The sequence below is a fragment of the Quercus robur genome, chromosome 6 (assembly GCF_932294415.1).
Source record: "Quercus robur chromosome 6, dhQueRobu3.1, whole genome shotgun sequence".
NCBI lineage: Eukaryota > Viridiplantae > Streptophyta > Magnoliopsida > Fagales > Fagaceae > Quercus > Quercus robur.
This window is the reverse complement of record NC_065539.1, coordinates 12781526-12802243: the sequence shown is the minus strand read 5'-3', so window position 1 is coordinate 12802243 and position 20718 is coordinate 12781526. Positions and strand designations below refer to the sequence as shown.

General features: G+C 39.2%; 2 protein-coding genes across 2 annotated transcripts in view; both read left to right on the top strand.

The window, feature by feature from the left end:
* The window catches only part of LOC126732812 (uncharacterized), a 46593-nt gene that overhangs the window by 11930 nt on the left and 13945 nt on the right, over positions 1-20718 (top strand). The gene's annotated exons all lie outside the window — the stretch shown is intronic.
* On the top strand, positions 15678-16447 carry LOC126732816 (stress-induced protein KIN2-like). Its single transcript, XM_050435848.1, has 3 exons — positions 15678-15839; positions 15928-15996; positions 16202-16447. Exons 1-3 carry the CDS (start codon positions 15786-15788, stop codon positions 16274-16276), a joined length of 198 nt encoding a protein of 65 aa, XP_050291805.1. The 5' UTR covers positions 15678-15785; the 3' UTR covers positions 16277-16447.

The following is a 20718-nucleotide window of genomic DNA, read 5'->3' as shown; positions in this document are numbered from 1 at the left end:
TTGGTCGAAGAGATTGACTCTCACGCTGAGCTGATTGATCTCAAAATCACCAGTAACCTAAACGCTGTGCAAGGACCAACACAACCTCCACTGCCAGATCCTAATGTCCAGTCTGCCATGGACGCCGCCTCCACTATGCCCGAACAGCCTCAGAACCCAATGATTTGAGCTTATGAAAGTTACTTTATCTTTACCTTTATTTTTACTTTAATTTGCCTAGGGTCACCGGGATGTGGTGACATGACTTGATACTTGGTACCGTGATGGTTTTGGTACCTAACATTTTCATTTTATGACTTGTATTTAATGTCACCATGGTTTGGTGGTGAAACGTTTTAGATTTTATTATCTATATTTGTCTTGTTCTCCCTATTTGACTTGCATGGTATGTTTTGATCAGCACTTAGGGTGTCTGTTAATTGCCTTATCTAGGCTTTCGTACTAGAAACTACATAATGATATTTCTTCCTGTCTTTAGAGAATTCGTACTAAGGCTTCCGTTTGCTTGGTCACCGGGGTCAGACCAAGCTAAGGCTTCTGCCCTTAGACAATTTAGGGTAAGGTTTTCACTTTTTCAATGACAGAGGTCATGCCGAGCCGAGGTTTCTGTCCTTAGAAAATTTTATGGTAAGGTTTTCACCTGGTCGGTGACAGGGGTCAGGCCGAACCAAGGCTTCTGTCCTTAGAAAATTTTTGATAAGCAGTTTTGAGTGGGAAAGTTCACATTCTATTCATTCATTATAATCCATGTGCTTAGTACTGTACATTTCGAACACCCAAGCTTGACATACTTAATGATAATATCTTTTCAAGTTTTGTACATTCCATGGCTGAGGAAGTGGCCTCTCCTCCATGTCTTCTAAGTAGTATGCTCCTGCTCCAGCTATGGTGGTGACTTTGTACGGTCATTCTCAGTTCGAAGCTAGTTTCCCGACACTGATGTCCCAAGCACCTCCCACAGCTCTTCGTAACACAAGGTCACTAGCACCAAACTCTCTCATCTTCACATCTTTGTTATACCATTGAGCCAGCTTCTGTTGGTAATTTGCCCAACGGATAGTCACTGCTTCTCGGCACTCCTCTAGTGAATCCACCTGCCTTACCATTGCTTCTTCATTCATGACTGGGGAGAATTCTAAGGTCCTTATGCTACATAGACTTATTTCTATTGATATAACCGCCTCCACTCCATTTGCTAAGGAATAAGGAGTCTCACCTGTTGATCTCTGCAGTGTTGTATAGTACGCCCACAACACGTTTGGCAACTCCTCGGCCCATCTTCCCTTTGCTCCCTCTAGCCTCTTCTTCAACCCATTAACAATTACTTTGTTTATTGCCTCGGCTTGACCGTTGCTTTGGGGATATGCCGGGGTCGAGTACCTATTCTTTATGCTGAGGTCATTGTAGTACTTGCGACAAGCTTTACTGTCAAATTGCAACCCATTATCTGACACTAAGGACTCTAGCACCCTAAACCTCATCACTATGTTCTTCCAAACAAACTTCTTGACATCCACATCCCGAATATTAGCCAGTGCTTCGGCTTTGACCCACTTAGTGAAATAATCCACAGCCACCAAGACAAACCTTCTATTCTCGGTAGCTCAGGGAAATGGGCCAATGATGTCTAGCCCCTACTGTGTAAAAGGCCAGGGATTGCTAATGGGATTCAAACTTCCTACAAGTTGGTGTACCAACGGGGCGTGTTTTTGGCGTTACTTGCACTTTTTGACATACTCAGCAGCATCTCTCTACATCGTAGGCCACCAAAATCCTTGGGTCATTGCTCGGTGGGCCAATGAGCAGCCTCCAACATGGTTGCCGCTGACCTCTTCATGGAGCTCGATTAAAAGTTCATTAACCTTGGCAGGATGGAGGCATAACAAGTAAGGCTCTCCAAAAGATCTTCAATACAATCTGCGGTCTTCGGACAACTAGAATCGAGCAGTAATTCTACGCACTTTGTCTGCTTCTTTGCCTTCGCTTGGTAAACGGTTTTTGGCCAGAAACTCAATGATCGGGTCCATCCAACTAGGCTCAAATGATGCAACAACCGAGACATTCACTTTTGGATCAATACTGGGTTCCTTCACCACTTCCACCTTGATCATCTAAGGTACCTCATCGGTCAACGATGATGCCAAAGTTGCTAAGGAATTTGCATGCCTGTTTTGTCCTTGGGAAATTTGAACTAACCTCATCTTTTAAAACTTGCTCATCATTTGCGTCACAAGTTTCAAGTAATCAATCATCCAAGGATCTTTGGCTTCAAAGCTACCTTCAACTTGACTAACCACCAGTCGAAAATCCGAATACACCTCTAGGTCGGTCATTTCAAGGCTAAGCGCGGCCCTCAATCCCACAAGAAGGGCCTCATATTCGGCCTCATTGTTCGATGCCCTAAACCCCAACCTGAATGAATGCTCCACTTTCACTCCTTCTGGTGATATTATAACAATACCAGCCCCTACTCCCATTGCGTTTGACGCACCATCCACAAGCACCCTCCAAGGTCGAGCCTCCACATTACACACAACCCTCTGGTTTCTCCGAGGAGTAAATTCTGCAATAAAGTCGGCAAGTACTTGGCCCTTGACCAAGCTTCGAGGTCGATACCGAATATCAAATGATCATAGTCTAGTCCCCCACTTGACTATCCGGCCCGTAAAGTCAGACCTCTTGAGTAAAGATTGTAATGGATACTCGGTCAACACATATACCGTATGAGCTTGAAAGTAGTAAGGTAACTTTCTGGTTGCATGCACTAAGGCTAATGCTAGCTTTTCCAGGGGCAAATACCTCGCCTCTGCATCGACCAAGGTCTTGCTAATGTAGTAGATTGGCTTTTGAACTCCCTGATCTCTCAATTATACCGCGCTTATTGAGTGCTCGGATACCGACAAATATATAAACAAATCTTCACCAACCTCCAGGGCAGAAAATATCGGCGCGTTTACCAGGTACTTCTTCAGATCCTGAAAAGCCCTTTCACATTCCTCGGTCCACTGGAAGCCTATCCATTTTTTCAGTAATTGGTAAAAAAGACGGCACCGATCAACGGACTTGGAGACAAACTGGTTTAATGCAGCTAACATCCTGGTCAATACTTGTACCTCCTTTGGATTACTCGGTGGCTTAAGCCGCTCTATAGCACTTATCTGATCGAGATTCACTTCTATTCCCCAGTGAGTGATCATGTACCCAAGAAATTTTCCAGCCCCTACGCCAAAAATGCACTTATCGGCATTAAGACGTAACCTGTGTCGCCTAAGTACTTCAAATATGTCTGCTAAATCACTGACATGCCTTTAATATTCCTTGCTTTTCACCACGATGTCAACAATGTAGACTTCCACCGTATTCTTGATCTTCTCCCTGAATATTCTGGTCATCATCCTTTGATAAGTGGCCCCGACATTCTTTAGTTCGAACGACATTACTATGTAGTGGTAATTAGCTTCAGGGGAGATGAATGACATTTTCTCCTAATCCTCGGCGGCCAAAGCAATTTGATGATAGCCCTTAAAAGAGTCTAAAAAGCTCATCCTAGGGTGTCCACATGTGGCATCCACTAGCTGATCAATCTTCAGCACTGAGAAGGGATCTTTCGGGCATGCTCGATTAAGGTCGGTGAAATCCACACAAACCCTCCACTTACCATTCTTCTTCTTCACTACCACGGTATTGGATAGCCATTTCGAGAAAAAGACTTCTCTTATCGCCCTCACTTCCTTCAACTTTTCAACCTCCTGCTTAACAGCTGCAACGTGTTGCTTAACCGATCTCCCCGGCTTCTGTTTCTTTGGTGGGTACAATGGGTCCACGTTGAGTTTGTGGGTAATAAATTCCGAATCCACTCTGGGTACTTCGTATGGACTCCATGCAAAAACATTCAGATTCTAAACTAACAGTAATAGCAGGTTTACCCAGTCCTCGTGTTTCATACTTGTTCCTATTTGAAAACTCCTATTCTCGTATGGAAGTATACTTACCCTAATCAAATCCTCGGCACTGTCAGCCCCCTGGCCCTCTTGGGACTCCTGTAATTGCTACAAAGGACCTCTTCGGCAGACTCTTTTTGCTTTATCTCCCAGTTTACTGCCGCCACTAAACATTGCCTTGCTACTTGCTGGTCTCCTCGAACCACGGCGACACCATGGTCGGTATGAAACTTCACCTTAACATGCAAAGTGGACGGGACTGCCCCCATCGCATGAATCCACGGCCTGCCGAGTATTGCTATATAAGGAGAAAATGAGCTGACTACAATGAAGTTTACCATCACCTTCTTTCCTTCCGTGTTCACAAGGAGTGAAATTTGTCCCTCTAGTACCACCATTCGGCCATCAAATCCCACTAGAGTGGTATCATATTTGGACAAATCCTCCGCCTTCACGACCAACCCTTTAAATAGATTGGGATACATCACCTTAGCCCCACTGCCCTGGTCTGTCAACACTCTTTTCACTATAAAACCGTTTATTCATGCGGTAACCACGAGTGCGTCGTCATGCGGCTGAGTGGTTCCTTCCAAATCATCATCCCCAAATGCGATTGGTTCTCGGGAGCACCTAGCTTTCTTCCCGGGCCGAGCATCCTCTCTGGCATTCTCTACGGACACTACACTTAGTACCCCCTTCCGCTGACTCACAATGGTGCCCATGGAGGCTGCATGGATAACTTCAATTACACCTAACAGGGGCGGGAGCGTATTCCCCCGTGATCTGGGGGCCTCTCCGGCAGAACTGCCCTCAGGGTTCACTACAAATTTCTTCAAATGCCCAGACTTCACTAACTGTTCCAAATGGTCCTTGAACACTCGACACTACTCCGTGGTGTGCCCCTTGTCCTGGTGGTAAGTGTAGTAAAGACTTTGATTCCTCCTTATTGGATCACCCCCCATTTTGCTCGGCCATCAAAAGTAGGGTTCGTTTTTTATCCGTTCTAGAATTTTATGTACTGGCTCTTCAAACGTCACATTGATCTCCCCGGGACGAGCATCGGGCTCTTGAATTCTCAATTCTCTCGTCGTCCTCAATTGGAAGCCTCCAGACCGAGGATCCTTCGTATACTACGATGTGGCAGGGGCTTTTCCTTTGATCTGCTGCCGATCATCTTCCAACCTTTTATACTCCTCAATGCGCCTCATAAGTTGCTATATATTCTCAGGAGGCCTCTTAGTCAATGAATCCCGTAACTCTGAGTCTTCGGGCAGACCCAACCTGAAGGTACTTGCGGCCACCTTCTCATTACCTCCACCAATCTCATTATACAATTCCCAATACCTATTGGCATAGTCCCGAAGAGTTTCCCCAGCTCCCATCTTCATAGAGAGTAATGCATCCACCGGCTATGTTACTTGGCTGCACGTCATAAATCGAACTCCGAACTCCTGAATTAGCTCTCCGAAGTTATGAATTGATCCCTTCCTTAACCCATTGAACCACCTCAAAGCGGTAGGCCCGAGACTAGAAGGAAATATTTTACACATGAGTGCGTCATTTTGATTGTAAAGAGACATCATTTGATATAATGACTGACATGCTCTACGGGATCTGTCTTCCCATCATACGAGATAAACGGTGGTTTGTTAAATCTCCTCGGCATTTGAGCACGTTCAATCTCATCTGAGAATGGTGACCGAGCCGCTCTATGCAGCGCACGGCTCATGGCATCCATTGCGGCACTCCAGTGCCTACACCGTTTAGGAGAAACCGACTCCCCATCAGTGAAATCCCTTGATCTCTCCCTGGACTGACGGGAACCAGATTGGTGGGACGCTTCTCCATGACTACCCCCAACACTTACTAACCCTTTAGGAGACTCGTTACGGTTCCTTCTTCAACATCTACCTCGGTCCTCTAATTCCAGGTCCCTGACCAATCTGCGCAAGAATTCTAATTCCTGATCTCTCTTGTCACGATGGTCTTGCTCGGGGACTTCAGACGCTAGCCAGTACGTCTGCAACGATCCCTCTCTCGAGCTAGAGCGTTCTCTATCTTGTTCGTGTCTTAGGTCTTCATTCCTCTTATGCCTCCTCTCTGGCCAGCTCGAACTCTAAGACGAGCCCCCCGACCCGCTATCAACATAGCTCGCTGAGCGATGGTCAGACATGTTCAGTCAAATGTATCTCGGTGGAACTACAGCTGAGTAGGAGATTCCCACAGATGGCGCCAATTGTGCAAGCCCAACTGACGACTAATGGGCCGACAGTGTGATTGGGCTCACAATTTATTTGTTATTATGGGTTTATGGGTTTCCTACAATGTGTAGTCCCTTAGGACAGTTGAAAGCCCACCAGAGTAGAGGATATCTTCTGCTGAACACTTTTACTCCACCAACCCCTTTTTCATATCCTTTCCTCTTACTTATAGTCTTTCCATAATGGGTCAATGATGATTATTTTCTGGTGACACTCGTGTGGGTGGATCCCATTTCGATTATTCCTGACAAGAATGGACCCCACTTTGGGAACAGGGGTTTGAATATTGAACCTTAAGCTAGACGCCAAATAGTGCTCGGCAGCGACATTCCCCAAGGCATTACCGAGGTATTTTAGGGTGTGCACGAATAATTCAGGCATCTCGGCTAACCTGCCGTTCACATCATACCATCTGGGCCTACAATGGGCTAGTATCCACGCATCGTGCACAACGAGGCCTATATAGAATGGTCCAATGATCGCGCACTGTACAAATTAACGATTATGATATTTAAATAATAGAACGTCCCTTTACGTGCCTAATAAAAACTAAAGAAAAACCTTTATATTTCGTAGATGACTAATGTACGTAATAAGTATATTTAACTCTTAGCCAGGAAATTTGCAATTGTCATTTCTTATACAAATACAAAATCTAAAACATACTAGTATCCAATCTCTAATTTCTAACTACAATTTTTTTTAATAATAATAAGTCTTTCAAAAAAAAGTTTAGTTTTTGGAAATTAAAGAAGGTTTTTATTAATGAGATTTACTATCTATTCTAGGGATATATATATATATATATATATCTCTCTCTCTCTCTCTCTCTCTCTCTCTCTCTCTCTCTCTCTCTTAAATGAGCTACACATAGAATAAAAGTATTAAGAGGAAATTGGCAGATTACATTTTTTATATAAACTTATATATTTATAGAAAATATAACTTGAGACACTTTAATTTAAGGAGATATGTATGGTACAGGAAAGAGGACAAAGTTTGGTTATAAACTTGATTATAACCTAAGACTACAACTTTACTCAATATCTTTTTATTTGATGTAAATTTTGAAAAAATTCACCATTAATTGAATTATATTTTTTTTCTTATATCTTCTATGCTTGAAAATTTTACAGAAGATTAAAGATCAATAGTTATGTCATCAATTAATTTTTTTAAATTGCAAGTTTTTGTAGTCTAAAATTATGCATTAAAAATAAATTTATGGATCATATAGTAAATAAAATCCGATTGGCACAAAATTTGACATGTATGTTAAAAGCCTAAAGAACATGCCATCCAACGGTTATATTTTCAAAATATGTAGCAATCTTAACTTTTAAAAAAGAAGTTGTAGTCAAACTGTATCCCAAGAATAATGATAAAATGATTCATTAATCATTTATATTTTTCTTAAAAATCTATGGCGCCATTAGTAAAATTTTGTATAAGAATTCTTATTTTAAATATAGGGATAAATCCATTTTTCGTCCTTACATTTTCACACGATTCTCACTTTGGTCCCTAACTTTTTTTTTCACCGCTTTTAGTCCCTATTCTGAAAAACGTGTCTCGTTTTAGTCTCTGACGTTACATCAGAGATGGAAATTGCATAGCTGGCAAACGGAAAAAATTAAAAATATTAAAATAATACCCACAAATGCCACGTCATTTTTTAAAAACAAAAAATTAATTTGTAAATTTTAACTAAATGAAAAAAAAAGGAAAAAAACTGAAATAAAAATAAAAACCCAGAAAAGTAAGAAAATTCAAAAACCCAGAAGAACAAGAACAAGAACAAAAAATTCAAAACCCCGAGATTATTTTTTAATCTCACTCTCTCTCTTCCTCTCACTTTCAGAGTTTCTCTCTTTCTCCCATGCTCTCTCCTCTCTTCCTCAGATCGGCGTGGCATAGATCGGCGTGGAGGCTTTGGGTAGGTGGGATTCAGATCGCCGTAGTCCGATGTCTGCTCATGGGTAGTCGTGGCTCATCGCGGGTGAGGTGGTCGTGGCTCGTCGTGGGTTGCCATGGGTGGGGTGGTCGTGGCTCGCCATGGGTAGTCTTGGCTCGTTGTGGGTCGGTTGGATTTGATGGGTTGGCTGGGTTGGATTTGATGGTGGCTGGGTTGGCTTCGGTGGTTGTTGGGTTGGTTTAGCTGGTGGGTTTGTGGCTTGGTAGAACTAAAGGGTATGGATCTTGGGTCTTGTGGGTCTCTGAAAACTGAAGGGTATGGATCTTAGTGGTTGTTTGTGGCTTGGTAGTGGGTTTGGGTATGAATCTCATGGGTAGTCGTGGCTCGCCGTGGGTGACGTGGTCGTGGCTTGCCGTGGGTGACGTGGTCGTGGCTCGTCGTGGGTCGCCGTGGGTGGGGTGGTTGTGGCTTGCCATGGGTGGTCTTGGCTCACTGTGGGTTGGTTGGATTTGATGGGTTGGCTGGGTTGGATTCGATGGTGGCTAGGTTGGCTTTAGTGGTTGCTGGGTTGGTTTAGCTTATGGGTTTGTGGCTTGGTAGAACTGAAGGGTTATGAATCTTGGGTCTTGCGTGGGTCTCTGAAAACTGAAGGGTATGGATCTTAGTGGTTGTTTGTGGCTCAGTAGTAGGTTTGGGTATGAATCTCAGTGGTTTGGGTATGGAGGTTTGGTAGTGACAGTGGTATGAATTTTTTGTTCTTGTTCTCCTTCTCCTTTTGGGTTTTGAATTTTCTGGGGTTTTGAATTTTCTTACTTTTTTGGGTTTTTATTTTTATTTCAGTTTTTTCCTTTTTTTTTCATTTAGTTAAAATTTACACAAAACAGCAAACACAAAAATCAAATCCAAATTTTCGGAATATAGGTTTGAATTTAATTTTTTGGGTTTTAAATTTGTTGGGTTTGTGTTTTGTTGATCTTGTTCTTGCTGGGTTTTAAATTTGCTTGGTTTGAAATTTGTTGTTTTACTGGGTTTGGTTTTTATTTCTGTTTTAATTTTTTATTTCGTTAAAATTAATAAATTAATTTTTTTAATTTAGAGGCTGACGTGGAAAGCCACGTGGACACAGGGTGCATTATTTTAATATTTTTAATTTTTTCCGTTTGCCAGCTATGCAATTTCCGTCTCTAATGTAACGTTAGGGACTAAAACGAGACATGTTTTTCAAGATAGGGACTAAAAGCAGTGAAAAAAAAAGTTAGGGACCAAAGTGAGAATCGTGTAAAAATGTAGGGACGAAAAAGGGTTTTATCCCTTAAATATAAGAACATAAAAGGGAGGGGGGAATTTTTAAAAACCCAAGGGGGCCATGGCCCTACCCTTCCTCTGCTAGTTTCTCCAAATTGATAGAACTAGGGGTGTCCAAGCAAACCGACGACCCGCCCAACCCGTTCGACCCGCTGCCACCTGATCCGACGACTCCGGGGGTCGGACGTGGTTTCCGACTTTGCTAACCCGACACCCAGCGGGTTGGTTATCGGTTTTTCAGTTTAAAACCCTTGAAACCCGACCCGAACTGAAGTTCATGCAATATCCGGCCATTTTTTCTAGATTCCGGCCATTTTTCCAAATTCCGGCCACTTTTTCCAGATTTTAGCCCCTTTTTTCTAGATTCCAGCCCCTTTTTTACTTAAATCCGTCGATTTCTGGCACAATAAACACTGGATCTAGCCAAACCAGTGATTTTTCATCACGATTTGGCAGAAATCTCGTCGGATTCGACGGGATCTCACCGGATCTTGGATGGATCTGGCAAGATCTCGCCGGATCTGGCGAGATCTCGCCGTGTTTCGAAGGATTCCGGTGAGATTGGTTTCACCCGAAACCAACCACCACCCGCTGGTGACCCGAACTGACGAATCCATTACTGCTACAGGTCAATTGTGGATTGAAAAACCACCCACCCGAACTGTTACAGGTCAGTTGTGGGTTAGGCAAAAACCCGACCCACCCGACCCATGGACAGCCCTAGATAGAACACATACTGCATGTTTTACATGTGATTCTCCATTTCCCAGTGAACAACTCCATTTTCTTTGCATCTTTGTTGGTTTGCAAATAATTTTTTTCTTTTCTTTTTGGTTCCAAAAATCGTATGTTGCAGGACTTGATAGTAGTTTTTAAGCACTTATTTTCCATTCGGTTGATTAAAAACTAGTTGATTTTCGTCCGTGTTTCATTCATGTAATTAATAGAGCAAATTAACAAGTCCATATTTGGGTTGGTATCACCTTCTTTGTTGGCTTCAAGGAAGAGTTGTTTTCCGATTGTAGCATTCTTTTCTAAGAAGAAATTGTAAGCCCTAATAAGTAATAACGTATTTTACTTGTTTCTTTCCAACAACAAAGCATTCATGAATGAATTTTTGGTTCCATCATTTCAAAGGAACATAAGATGTTGCAGCATCCTAGACAACTTGATGGTTTGAAGAATGAATTTATTTTTTGAAGCTAATTGAAATTCTTACAACTGTGATTTGTTTTTATCAAATTGCCCAACTGTCTTCCATGAGCGTATAAATTACATTAAAATCGACTACAACTTCACTTTGTATCATTAAGTTTTTGTTTGCTCATCTTCAAACTCAAAATGGCTTCACCACATTACCTTGAGTTTGAGATGCGATGTTAATGTATCTCATGTATCCTGATAATTTTGTTAGGGTACTTGCTAGTATCCTGATTAGCCTTGGTTGTGACTGCCATAACGTGGTATTAATTGTCCTTAATTTTAGTCTAATCAAGGGATCCTTCTAGATTAACCATAATCACTTTATATATGTACACCCTTGTATTGTATAGCATCCTATGTACTGAAAATACAGAAAAATGTACAGTGATTCATTCAGAATAGTTTCCTTCTCCCTTTTCTTTGTCTCTTTATTTCTACACGGTCAATGACTATTAGAAGTGATTTTATATGCAGAGCAATCAGCTTCTACCGAATGACTACTTTTTTCTTTTTTGATATTGCGGAATGACTACTTAAGGTTGAAATACTTCTTGATTATTCTTCTCTTTTATTTTTTTATTTTTTATTTTTTATATCTCTTTAAATTGCATCAAAAGATATACCCAAAAATACTTGCATACTAAATTTTTTATATCTCTTTTTATTTTTTTATTCTTTTTTCTTTTTTGAGATAGTTAAAAATACTTGCATACTAAATATGCTACCTTTGTAACTCAAACCCTTGCCCTCCCCAAGCCAACTCGCCCAAACGGCAACAAACAAGTTAAAGGAATCCTTTGCCCATAATTCATCCATACTAAAATTTAAAATAATAATAATAATAATAATAATAATTCATCCATCCTGAATTTAGACTTTTGGGATCTTCAATAAGACACATAGCATTGACTCATGGCTATATTCGAACAAACCGACCGGCCCAGAGGCTAGCAACTGAAGCCGAAAACTTCAATGATGTAATGTAATGGCTTTACTGGTTAATAATGTACCTGGAATACTTTGATTCAATAGTCTAATATATATTCCCATAAAAAAAAATAGTCTAATAAATATACAATATAGTTTTATTCAAATAATAATAATAAGATGTCTCTAGCACAAGTGTTAGAACTTAGCAGTACAGTCCTAGCTCCTTAAGACAAAATAAGCAAGTAGGAGTGTAGGACAGCAATCATGTGGTTTGGCTGGTAGGCACCTCCAGCTGCCCCATGCCAATAGTATTTTCTTATTATGATTTTAATTATCTAAACGGTGCAATAATAACCACAGACACACACACACCCAAAAAAAAAAAAAAAAAAGACATTTTATAATCCAAATTGAAAAACAAATTTTTTCTTTTCTTTTGCCTCTACTTTCTTAGCAGTCCAGCCGAAGGCTAAGCCCAATTGGATGGGCACATATCAAGGCCCAATAATATCCCCAGTATGTGCCCCAATAATATCCCCACACACACACACACACAAAAAAACATTGTATAATCCAAATTGAAAAACAAATTTTTTCTTTTCTTTTGCCTCTACTTTCTCAGCAGTCCAGCCGAAGGCTAAGCCCAATTGGATGGGCACATTGTATAATACCTAAAGTTAACTGCCCCAAAAGATAACGGAATTCCGTCCAATAAGCCTGTGTAATGTTATATATAAACTTGTATCCAAAGTATTGGCTAATAGGTTGAAGAGAGTGCTCCCAGAAGTTATCAGTGATGCACAAAGCGCCTTTGTACCAGGGAGGCAGATCACAGATAACGTTCTTGTGGCTTTCGAAGTCATGCACTGTATAAACAAAAGGAGAAAAGGGAAAGAGGGGTTGATGGCGATAAAGCTTGATATGAGTAAGGCATACGACCGGGTTGAGTGGGCATATTTGGAGGCGATGATGCGCAAAATGGGCTTCCAAGATAGGTGGATATCTTTGATGATGATGTGTGTGACCACGGTGTCTTATTCTGTGCTCTTAAATGGGGAACCGAAGGGTAGGATCGTTCCAACTCGAGGGCTTAGGCAAGGGGACCCGATATCACTGTACATTTTCCTTTTGTGTGCGGAGGGTCTCTCGGCCATGCTTAAAAAGTCTGAAAATGGGGGAATACCTAGAGGCATTGCGGTGTGTAGAAGTGCTCCTCGGGTCTCTCATTTACTTTTCGCTGATGATTGTATAGTGTTTGGCAAAGCTTCAAAGGAAGAGGGGCTGAGACTCTTAAAAATCCTTGAGGTGTATGAAAAGGAGTCGGGACAAAAGCTAAATAGAGAGAAAACTTCTCTCTTTTTCAGCAAAAATACAAGGGAGGAGTTTAAAGAGGATGTGAAGGATATGTTTGGAGCACAAATCATCCATCAGCATGAGCGATACTTGGGGCTGCCCCCGTTGGTGGGGAAGGGAAAAAAGAAAGCCTTCCATCGGATTTTGGATCAGGTTGGTCGAAAAGTAGCGGGTTGGAAAGGAAAGCTGTTGACAACAGCGGGCCGTGAAATCCTAATAAAGGCCATTGCCCAAGCCACCCCAATGTATACGATGAATTGTTTTAAACTTCCTGATTCCTTATGTAATGAGTTGAACTCATTGATGAGGAGCTTTTGGTGGGGTCAGCGTGAAAAAGAAAGGAAGCTTGCTTGGAAAGCTTGGGAGAAGATGTGCACACCAAAGGCTGAAGGTGGGATGGGATTTAAGGATCTCAAAACTTTTAATCTAGCCTTGCTTGCAAAACAGGGGTGGAGAGTCTCTCAAGATACAAATTCCTTGGCTCATCGGGTGCTTAAAGCTAAATACTTCCCGGATTCCACCTTTTTGGAGGCTCAGTTAGGAAAAAACCCATCATACACTTGGAGAAGTCTAGTGGCTGCTATAGGGGTTCTAAAGCGAGGACTGAGATGGAATATTGGTAATGGGCAAAGGGTGAGGATATGGGCAGACAAGTGGGTTCCAATTCCTAATTCATTCAGGGTTGTAAGCCCTCGTCCTCAAAACTTTGAAGGTGAACTAGTGGAAAGCCTTCTAAACCGAGAAATTGGGGGGTGGAATACGAGTGTTGTGAAAAACTGTTTCTTACCCCATGAAGCGGAGGCTATTTTGAGCATCCCTATCAGCAAATGTTTGCCGAATGATGCCTTGGTCTGGGCTTGGACCAAAAAAGGTAACTTCACAGTGAAAAGTGCTTACCATGTAGCACATGAGTGGCTGATGGATGGGAGAAGCAAAGGGGCTGGTTGTGAGGGATCAAACCCGAATAAGAAAAAGGAATTTTGGAAGACCATTTGGGGATTAAAATGCCAAAGTAAAGTCAAACACTTTATGTGGAGGGCGTGCAAGAATATCCTTCCTACAAACTATTGCCTTTGCCTTCGGAAGGTTTCCAAAGGGGATGAGTGTGGGCTGTGCGGGCTGGTAGAACCCTCGGGACATGCCTTGTGGGACTGTTGGTTGGCAGATGCAATTTGGAAGGAAGCTAAGATTTCTTTGCCAAGGGCCTGCCACCCTCATCGCGACTTCATTGATGTGGTTTGAAAGCTGTGGGAAGAAAGAAAGGAAGGCGAGCTAGAACATCTGGCGTGCATAGCATGGTGCATTTGGAAGAACAGGAATGCTATAAAATTTGAAGGAAAATGCAAGAATGCGAGGAGGATTGTAACTGAAGCCACTACTCTTGTTGAGGAATTTAGTGAGAAAGATGGTGTCCCTAAACAATCTACCCCACAGAGATCTGAAAGATGGACCCCTCCTAGTGAAGGTTGGTATAAAGTAAACGTGGATGGGGTGGTGTTTAATGAGCTAGGCAGCCGTGGAATTGGGATTGTCATAAGAAACGAAAGGGGAGAAATCATGGGAGCGATGAGCAAAAGGATGGACTTTCCGTTGGGAGCTTTGGAAGTGGAAGCCAAAGCTTTTGAAGAGGGTTTGCTGCTTGCTGGTGACCTTGGGCTGAAGCACATTGTGCTGGAAGGTGATGCGCAAGTAGTAACAGATGCGTTGATGGGCTGTAGCTCCCCTCCAACCTCTATCCAGATGATTATCGAAGGCATCCAGAGGCTGAATTGTAATGTCCTGGTTTGGAAAGTCAGCAATGTTTGTAGAACAAGCAATATGGCTGCACACCGTATGGCTAGGAATGCAAAATTTGTGAATGATTCTATTATCTGGGTTGAGGATATCCCACCTATCATTGAATTTCAAGTTATCAAAGATGTAACTGTTTTGGACCACGGTCCAGTTTAATGAAAGCTGTTTGAAGTTTGAACATCAAAAAAAAAAAAAAAAAAACCATAAATGTCACAGTTTAATTTATCAACATGTCATTAGCATGAAATCACATCCAAAAGTGCTGGAAGAAGAACAAAGAAACCGTAGCTGGAAGAGGGAAAAAAAAAAAGTGGAGAGTGATTATTACACAAACACTCACTTTTTTTTTTTTTTTTTTTTTTTTTAATGGGAAACAAATACATTTTATTGATAAGAAACAGCAATACAACAGACCAGAAAGAAGAAACAAACACTCACTTGCACACATAGTATACACACTTTCTGTAAAAAAAAAAAATTGTGACTTGAATGATTTCACAGTTTAAAATCATGACTTAAAAGTTAAAATCACGATTTTTCTTGTTTTTGAGAAGTGTGTACTATATGTGCATTAAGCGATGTGCACTAGACATTTTCCAAAAAAAAGTGGGGGAGGACGAATCGGACGTGGCTCTATAGAAGGAAGACTGAATTAAATTCTCATGCCTCTATTGTTTTTTATATTAAAAAAATATTAGATTGATTCAATGCCATACACATACACAATGACGTGTTTTCCTCTGATCCAAAATAAACTGTGAAAGACAAAGTCCATATCCTTCTAAAATATCCCTCTAAAAAAAAATATATCCCTCTAAAATCGTAACCAACTTGTAATTGAACCTAGTGTCATAAAAAGAAGAACCTGGTCATAAGGCCAATTTAAAAATGCCAAACTTCAATCATATAACGACACATGTTATGAACATATTATGAGAAAACAAAAACGTGTCAAGTAGTGGATTAGTTTGAAAGTCCTATAAATTTAGCCTCACATTTGTTTGCTGCATCACCCAACAAAGTTGAATTTTAGAGCCTGAATTACTCTTTTTACGTGTTTAAGTTCCAAGCAGAAAGTGAATTATGGACACCCAGAATGCGAGTTACCAAGCTGGCCAGGTCAAGGGCCAAACTCAGGTGGCTTCTTATCCCTCTTATTTTTATATCAATTGAAACTCTACATTGCATGCATTTATTATAATGTGTTATTTTTGTTTTGGTTTAGGAAAAGGCAAGCAACATGACAGACAAGGCGAGCAATGCTGCCCTATCTACCAAGGAATCTTGCCAAGAGGTTCAACCAAGTTTTTTACTTTTTACTACAAGTTTACAATTACAAATGAACATAACAAAATGCTTCTCATCTCAAGTATCAGGAAAAATGTTTTCATATCAAACTAGTTTAGTTTGATCCCAAGGACTTGTCACTTTGAGACACAATTTTAGTCCCCAAATCTTTGTTAATTTGCCTACAAATGGAATTCTGTTGCAACTTGCAGGCTGGTCAGCAGGTGAAGGCTAAGGCACAAGGGGCTTGTGATGCTGTTAAGAATGCAGTTGGAGGAAACAAATGAAACTAATATTATTGGAGTTCATCATGCAAGACCTCCCCAAATAAATATTTGTGCTTTTTTAACGTTTGAGTAATGAATTTTTGTTTTCTTCTACTTTGTACTTTCTTTTGATCTTGCTCTTATAGAGCTGGTTGAATTTGTTTTCTGAATTAACAAGGGAACTCTTTTATAGATTTTTTCTCCATGAATTCGAAGATCATGCACAAGTTTTCTTAATATCTATAGATACAATTCAAAATACAAGTCTACTGCTATAAAAATATACATTAACAATGCAATCTACAGCATATAATTCAATAGATGAGCAAAAAGTTTACTTAATTCATGCAGCTATGGAATCCAGGGTATTTCGTGTCAAATTTTTTGGCAGCCTCTTAAGTACAATTAATTGCAATGCTTCAACATCTAAAATTATTTTGGATCAAAATCAGTAAATCACAATGCTTCTATTAAACATGTCTTGTAATTAGAAACCAGTGAAGCTGAGTGTTTACCACATTTTGGAGCCTGCCACCATTCCCACATTTTCTGTATCTAATTTCCCTTTAAATCAAGGGCATACCCAATATGTTTCTACGAAAGTGAGTTATAATGCTTCTAAAAATTCTATAAAATTCCTGGACTTTAGCCGCCAACTTTAGATATATCAGTAACAACCCTCTGAACAGCCTGTGGATGCAATAATCAGATAATGATTCTAAGATGCAGCCACAAAAACCCAAGAATTCTTCAAATGAAAATTCTAATTTGTCCACAAATTTCCTTTGAAATAGATTCCACACAATCCAGAGAGGAGGAAAATAGATTGATATTCATGAAGTAACTTGAGCTACACAGCCTTAGAACTTGAGAGCTACCTTTCTTATAATATTATCCATCACCTATTCGTTTTAGATTTACCTGCAAGTATCTTGAACTACACCATCCTCTCCAATGTGGTATTCCAGAATCTCCTTGTTGAGAACTATCTAGGAAAAGTTTATTTTGATGAAATAGTGCCAGAAGAAGTGCAAACTTGCATTTGATAATTATTTGCTCTCTCTATGAATAAAAGAACAATGACTTCAAGCTACTAAATAAGTCCATCGAATAAAAAGATACCACTGCACAAAAATTATTGGCAGTACATTTTGAAGGCCTACATGATATCATTCAGGTACAAAAATCAATTTTAATTGCGAATGCTCATTGAAGCCCCCCACCTTTTGTACTTTTGCTCAAATGTTTTAACAGAATAATTATCTACAACAAGATTCAAAATAATTTAAGAATTAAAATATTTCAACATCTCAAACATTCTGAAAACTAAGATAAATCAGAAGTTTGCAGCAAAACAGCTTGCAGGATAATTAGGGCTGATACTCTGTGAACTAAGATAATTTTCCAATGGTCTAATAGTACAAGATATAACAAGGGAAAGATAATTTTCTGTTCAAGCAAAAGCCTATCACTGAAAAAACTGGGAATTCACTTAGCATGTTGGGCATTCTGATGCACTCATTAGAAATACTTATGCACTTGTATAAATCGTTTGTTGGATTGTAAAAATTAAAAAATAGAGAGAGAAGAAAAGAAATCTCCATAGAATAAGGCCTTGGAACACGATTCCTGCAATATCATCTGGGCCTGTCATTGGTTAAAAACTAAGGGGTGACAATCCTCTATGTATTCTAATGCTCTCTGTTACCAATGCCCTTGTTCTTCCCAATCTAACGATCAAAATCACCGCCTATTTCATCCTTTTATTTTAAATCACAGATTATTTAAGTTGCATTCTACCCAATAATTATTTCATATCAGATAAAACATTCATGGTCTTCCCAGTGTATAGATTCTCACTTCATATTGTCTGGAATCAGACATTTTGGGTGACCTTCGCTTCCTTCATTTGTGCACTTTCTTAATGATATGGGACCTGGGGCAGGGACATGTGCCACCAACAACTAAACAAAATGGAGCAGTTCCATTCCACAAGAAACTCCCAAGTTTCACCTAACAAGGAATTTCTTAGTAAGCTTTGAGTGCAGAAAGTCTGTTCCATTATTTCATATTTAAAGAAATCAAAACGTTTTTTCAAAATGTCCACAAATAGTTTTTAAAAAACCAGAATCAATCCGCAAGGATGATAGAACAAACAAAAAATGCCAATGTGCAAACTCGCACATCTTATTGCTTCATCTATAAAGACATCCTATCAATAAGAAATTGACAAAATAGAACTTGATCAGGAGGCATCATGATTTATTAATGTTATTCCACTCAGAGATATGGGTAGCTAAGTTGCACTTTGGTCTTATGCTTATGCTTAAGGAAAAGATTACAAAATACCTAACAAAGGCTATGCTGACTTTTGTTGTCTATACTGTATTATACCATATACGTCAACAATACCAAGCGGGCATGCTGGATCTATTGCAGCTCTCACAGCAACCCTTGCCATTGAAGTCACATTGACTGGAGGCGAAAACAGTGGGCCAGTTAGTGGGATTATGATCAGAACTTTTGCATATTGCACAGACTGTAGTTAAAATATTAAAAGCAAATAACACAGAAGTGAAAACCCATCACCAAATGCCAGATCCATAATGAAATTTATGTGCATAAATCATAATGTAGTCACAGTATACATCAGCTATGCAATCACAAATATGGGACGCATAATGGATGCATAATAAAGAGCATATCTATTACTACATCTACTGACAACAGTGACAAGTGTGTGTGTGTGTGTTACATCATGGTGATAGGTCCAATGGAGCCTCAATTACAGGCAGCTTCAAGCACCAAACCTGGTGAGTCCCATGAATGAAACCTGGCCTAAAGAATTATATACCTGTTCTTTTTTTCTTTTTCTTTTTTTTCAAAAGAAAAGGAAAAGAGTAAACCTACTGTAACAAATCAACTATCAGAGCTGTCAGAACTAGCAAATTTAGAGTAATACATGCTTCTTCTTCACTGATGTATCCAACCAGAATATACCAGTCTCAAACCCACGCGAATGTAATATAATTATTTTATAAGAATATTATGCAAAATTTGTAGGTGCATGTGTTATTTACAGTATTTTCTATTTTTATAAGTTTTATGTAATAAAAAATATAATGTATTTTGCATTCATTAAAAATACAAAGTGATATATATATATATATATATGAAAAATATAATTTAATAAAAAATTTTTAAATTATATAATTATAATATTGTTTTATATAAATGAAGAAAATGTTATTAAAAATTTAAAATTACTTTTTTTAAATATACCATAATCGGTTAACTAATTTGAACATATTCAAGAATATTAAAATAAAAAAATGCACACCCTCATTCCATGGAACACTTGTAACATGTTACATTAATTTTAGAATTGTAGTATTTTTTTTTTCTTTCCAAATATAACTATATAAGTATAATGTCTATATTATTGAAACTTGAATTTTAAGGTAATCTTTTTCTTTAAAAAAAATTAAAGCTAATATTTTGAATATTTATCATTTTTATTGCTTTTTTAGGGCATAATCTCTAATTTCTAATGTCTATTTTATTTATATTTTTTAGGCCAAAACTAAAGAGTTAGGCCCAAATAGAATAAAATTCATACTTTTCAACCCAAAAATTAAGGGAAAAAAGAAAAGAAAAGAATTTTAACTTGAGCCAAAAATTGAAAAGGACCATTTAATTCGAAATGGACCTAAGTGGGAGTCTTTTGGCTGAATATTGCTAAATCCAAAATTTATTTGCGTTATAGGTACTGTACCAACTAATTTAGCGAAATGGGGAAAAAGAGTGAATTTCGGCAACACCGTTGCCGAAATTCAACAAAAGTATGAGAGAGAAAGAGGAAAAGTGGGAGAGAGAAAATTTTGAATTTCGGCAAAGGTGTTACCAAAATGCCTGTTGCCTAAATTCCCTGCTCGAGTGTGTCTGGTGCTCGAAGTGTGAGTGCCCCCAAAAAAAAAAAACTAATTGCAGCAATGCCATTGCCGAAATAGGAAAAAAAAATTTGGTAATTGCAGCAATACCATTGCCAAAAATGGGAGGGAAAAAAATTTGGAATGGAATTGTGGCAATGGTATTGCCGAAATAGGTGAAATTTTTTTTTTTGTCAATTGTGGCAATGTCATTACCGAAAATGGGAGGAAAAAAAATGTGTTTGCTGAAATCTGGGGAGTAATTTTTAAAAAAATGTGTTACGCTCATAATATTTTTACAACATTTTCACAACAAATTACAGGTTATTAGTTATTATTAGTTTAAATTTGAATTTAACACTGAGATTACTTTTTAATCCAACAATAGCAACCTGCCACTTAAAATTTGTTGTAAAAATATTGTTAAAATTATGTGCACTTACCATTTCTTAAAAAAAAAAAAAAAAAAAAAAAAAAAGAATTGTGGCAATGGCATTGCCGAAATAGGTGAAAAAAATTTTAATCTATTTCGGC

What these genes read in the sequence shown, in the direction of transcription:
- LOC126732816 (XM_050435848.1), top strand. Translation starts at nt 15,786, where the DNA reads ATGGACACCCAGAATGCGAGTTACCAAGCTGGCCAGGTCAAGGGCCAA. An exon ending in AGGTCAAGGGCCAAACTCAG is followed by an intron (nt 15,840 to 15,927) that starts GTGGCTTCTTAT and finishes GTTTTGGTTTAG; the next exon opens with GAAAAGGCAAGCAACATGAC. An exon ending in CCAAGGAATCTTGCCAAGAG is followed by an intron (nt 15,997 to 16,201) that starts GTTCAACCAAGT and finishes TGCAACTTGCAG; the next exon opens with GCTGGTCAGCAGGTGAAGGC.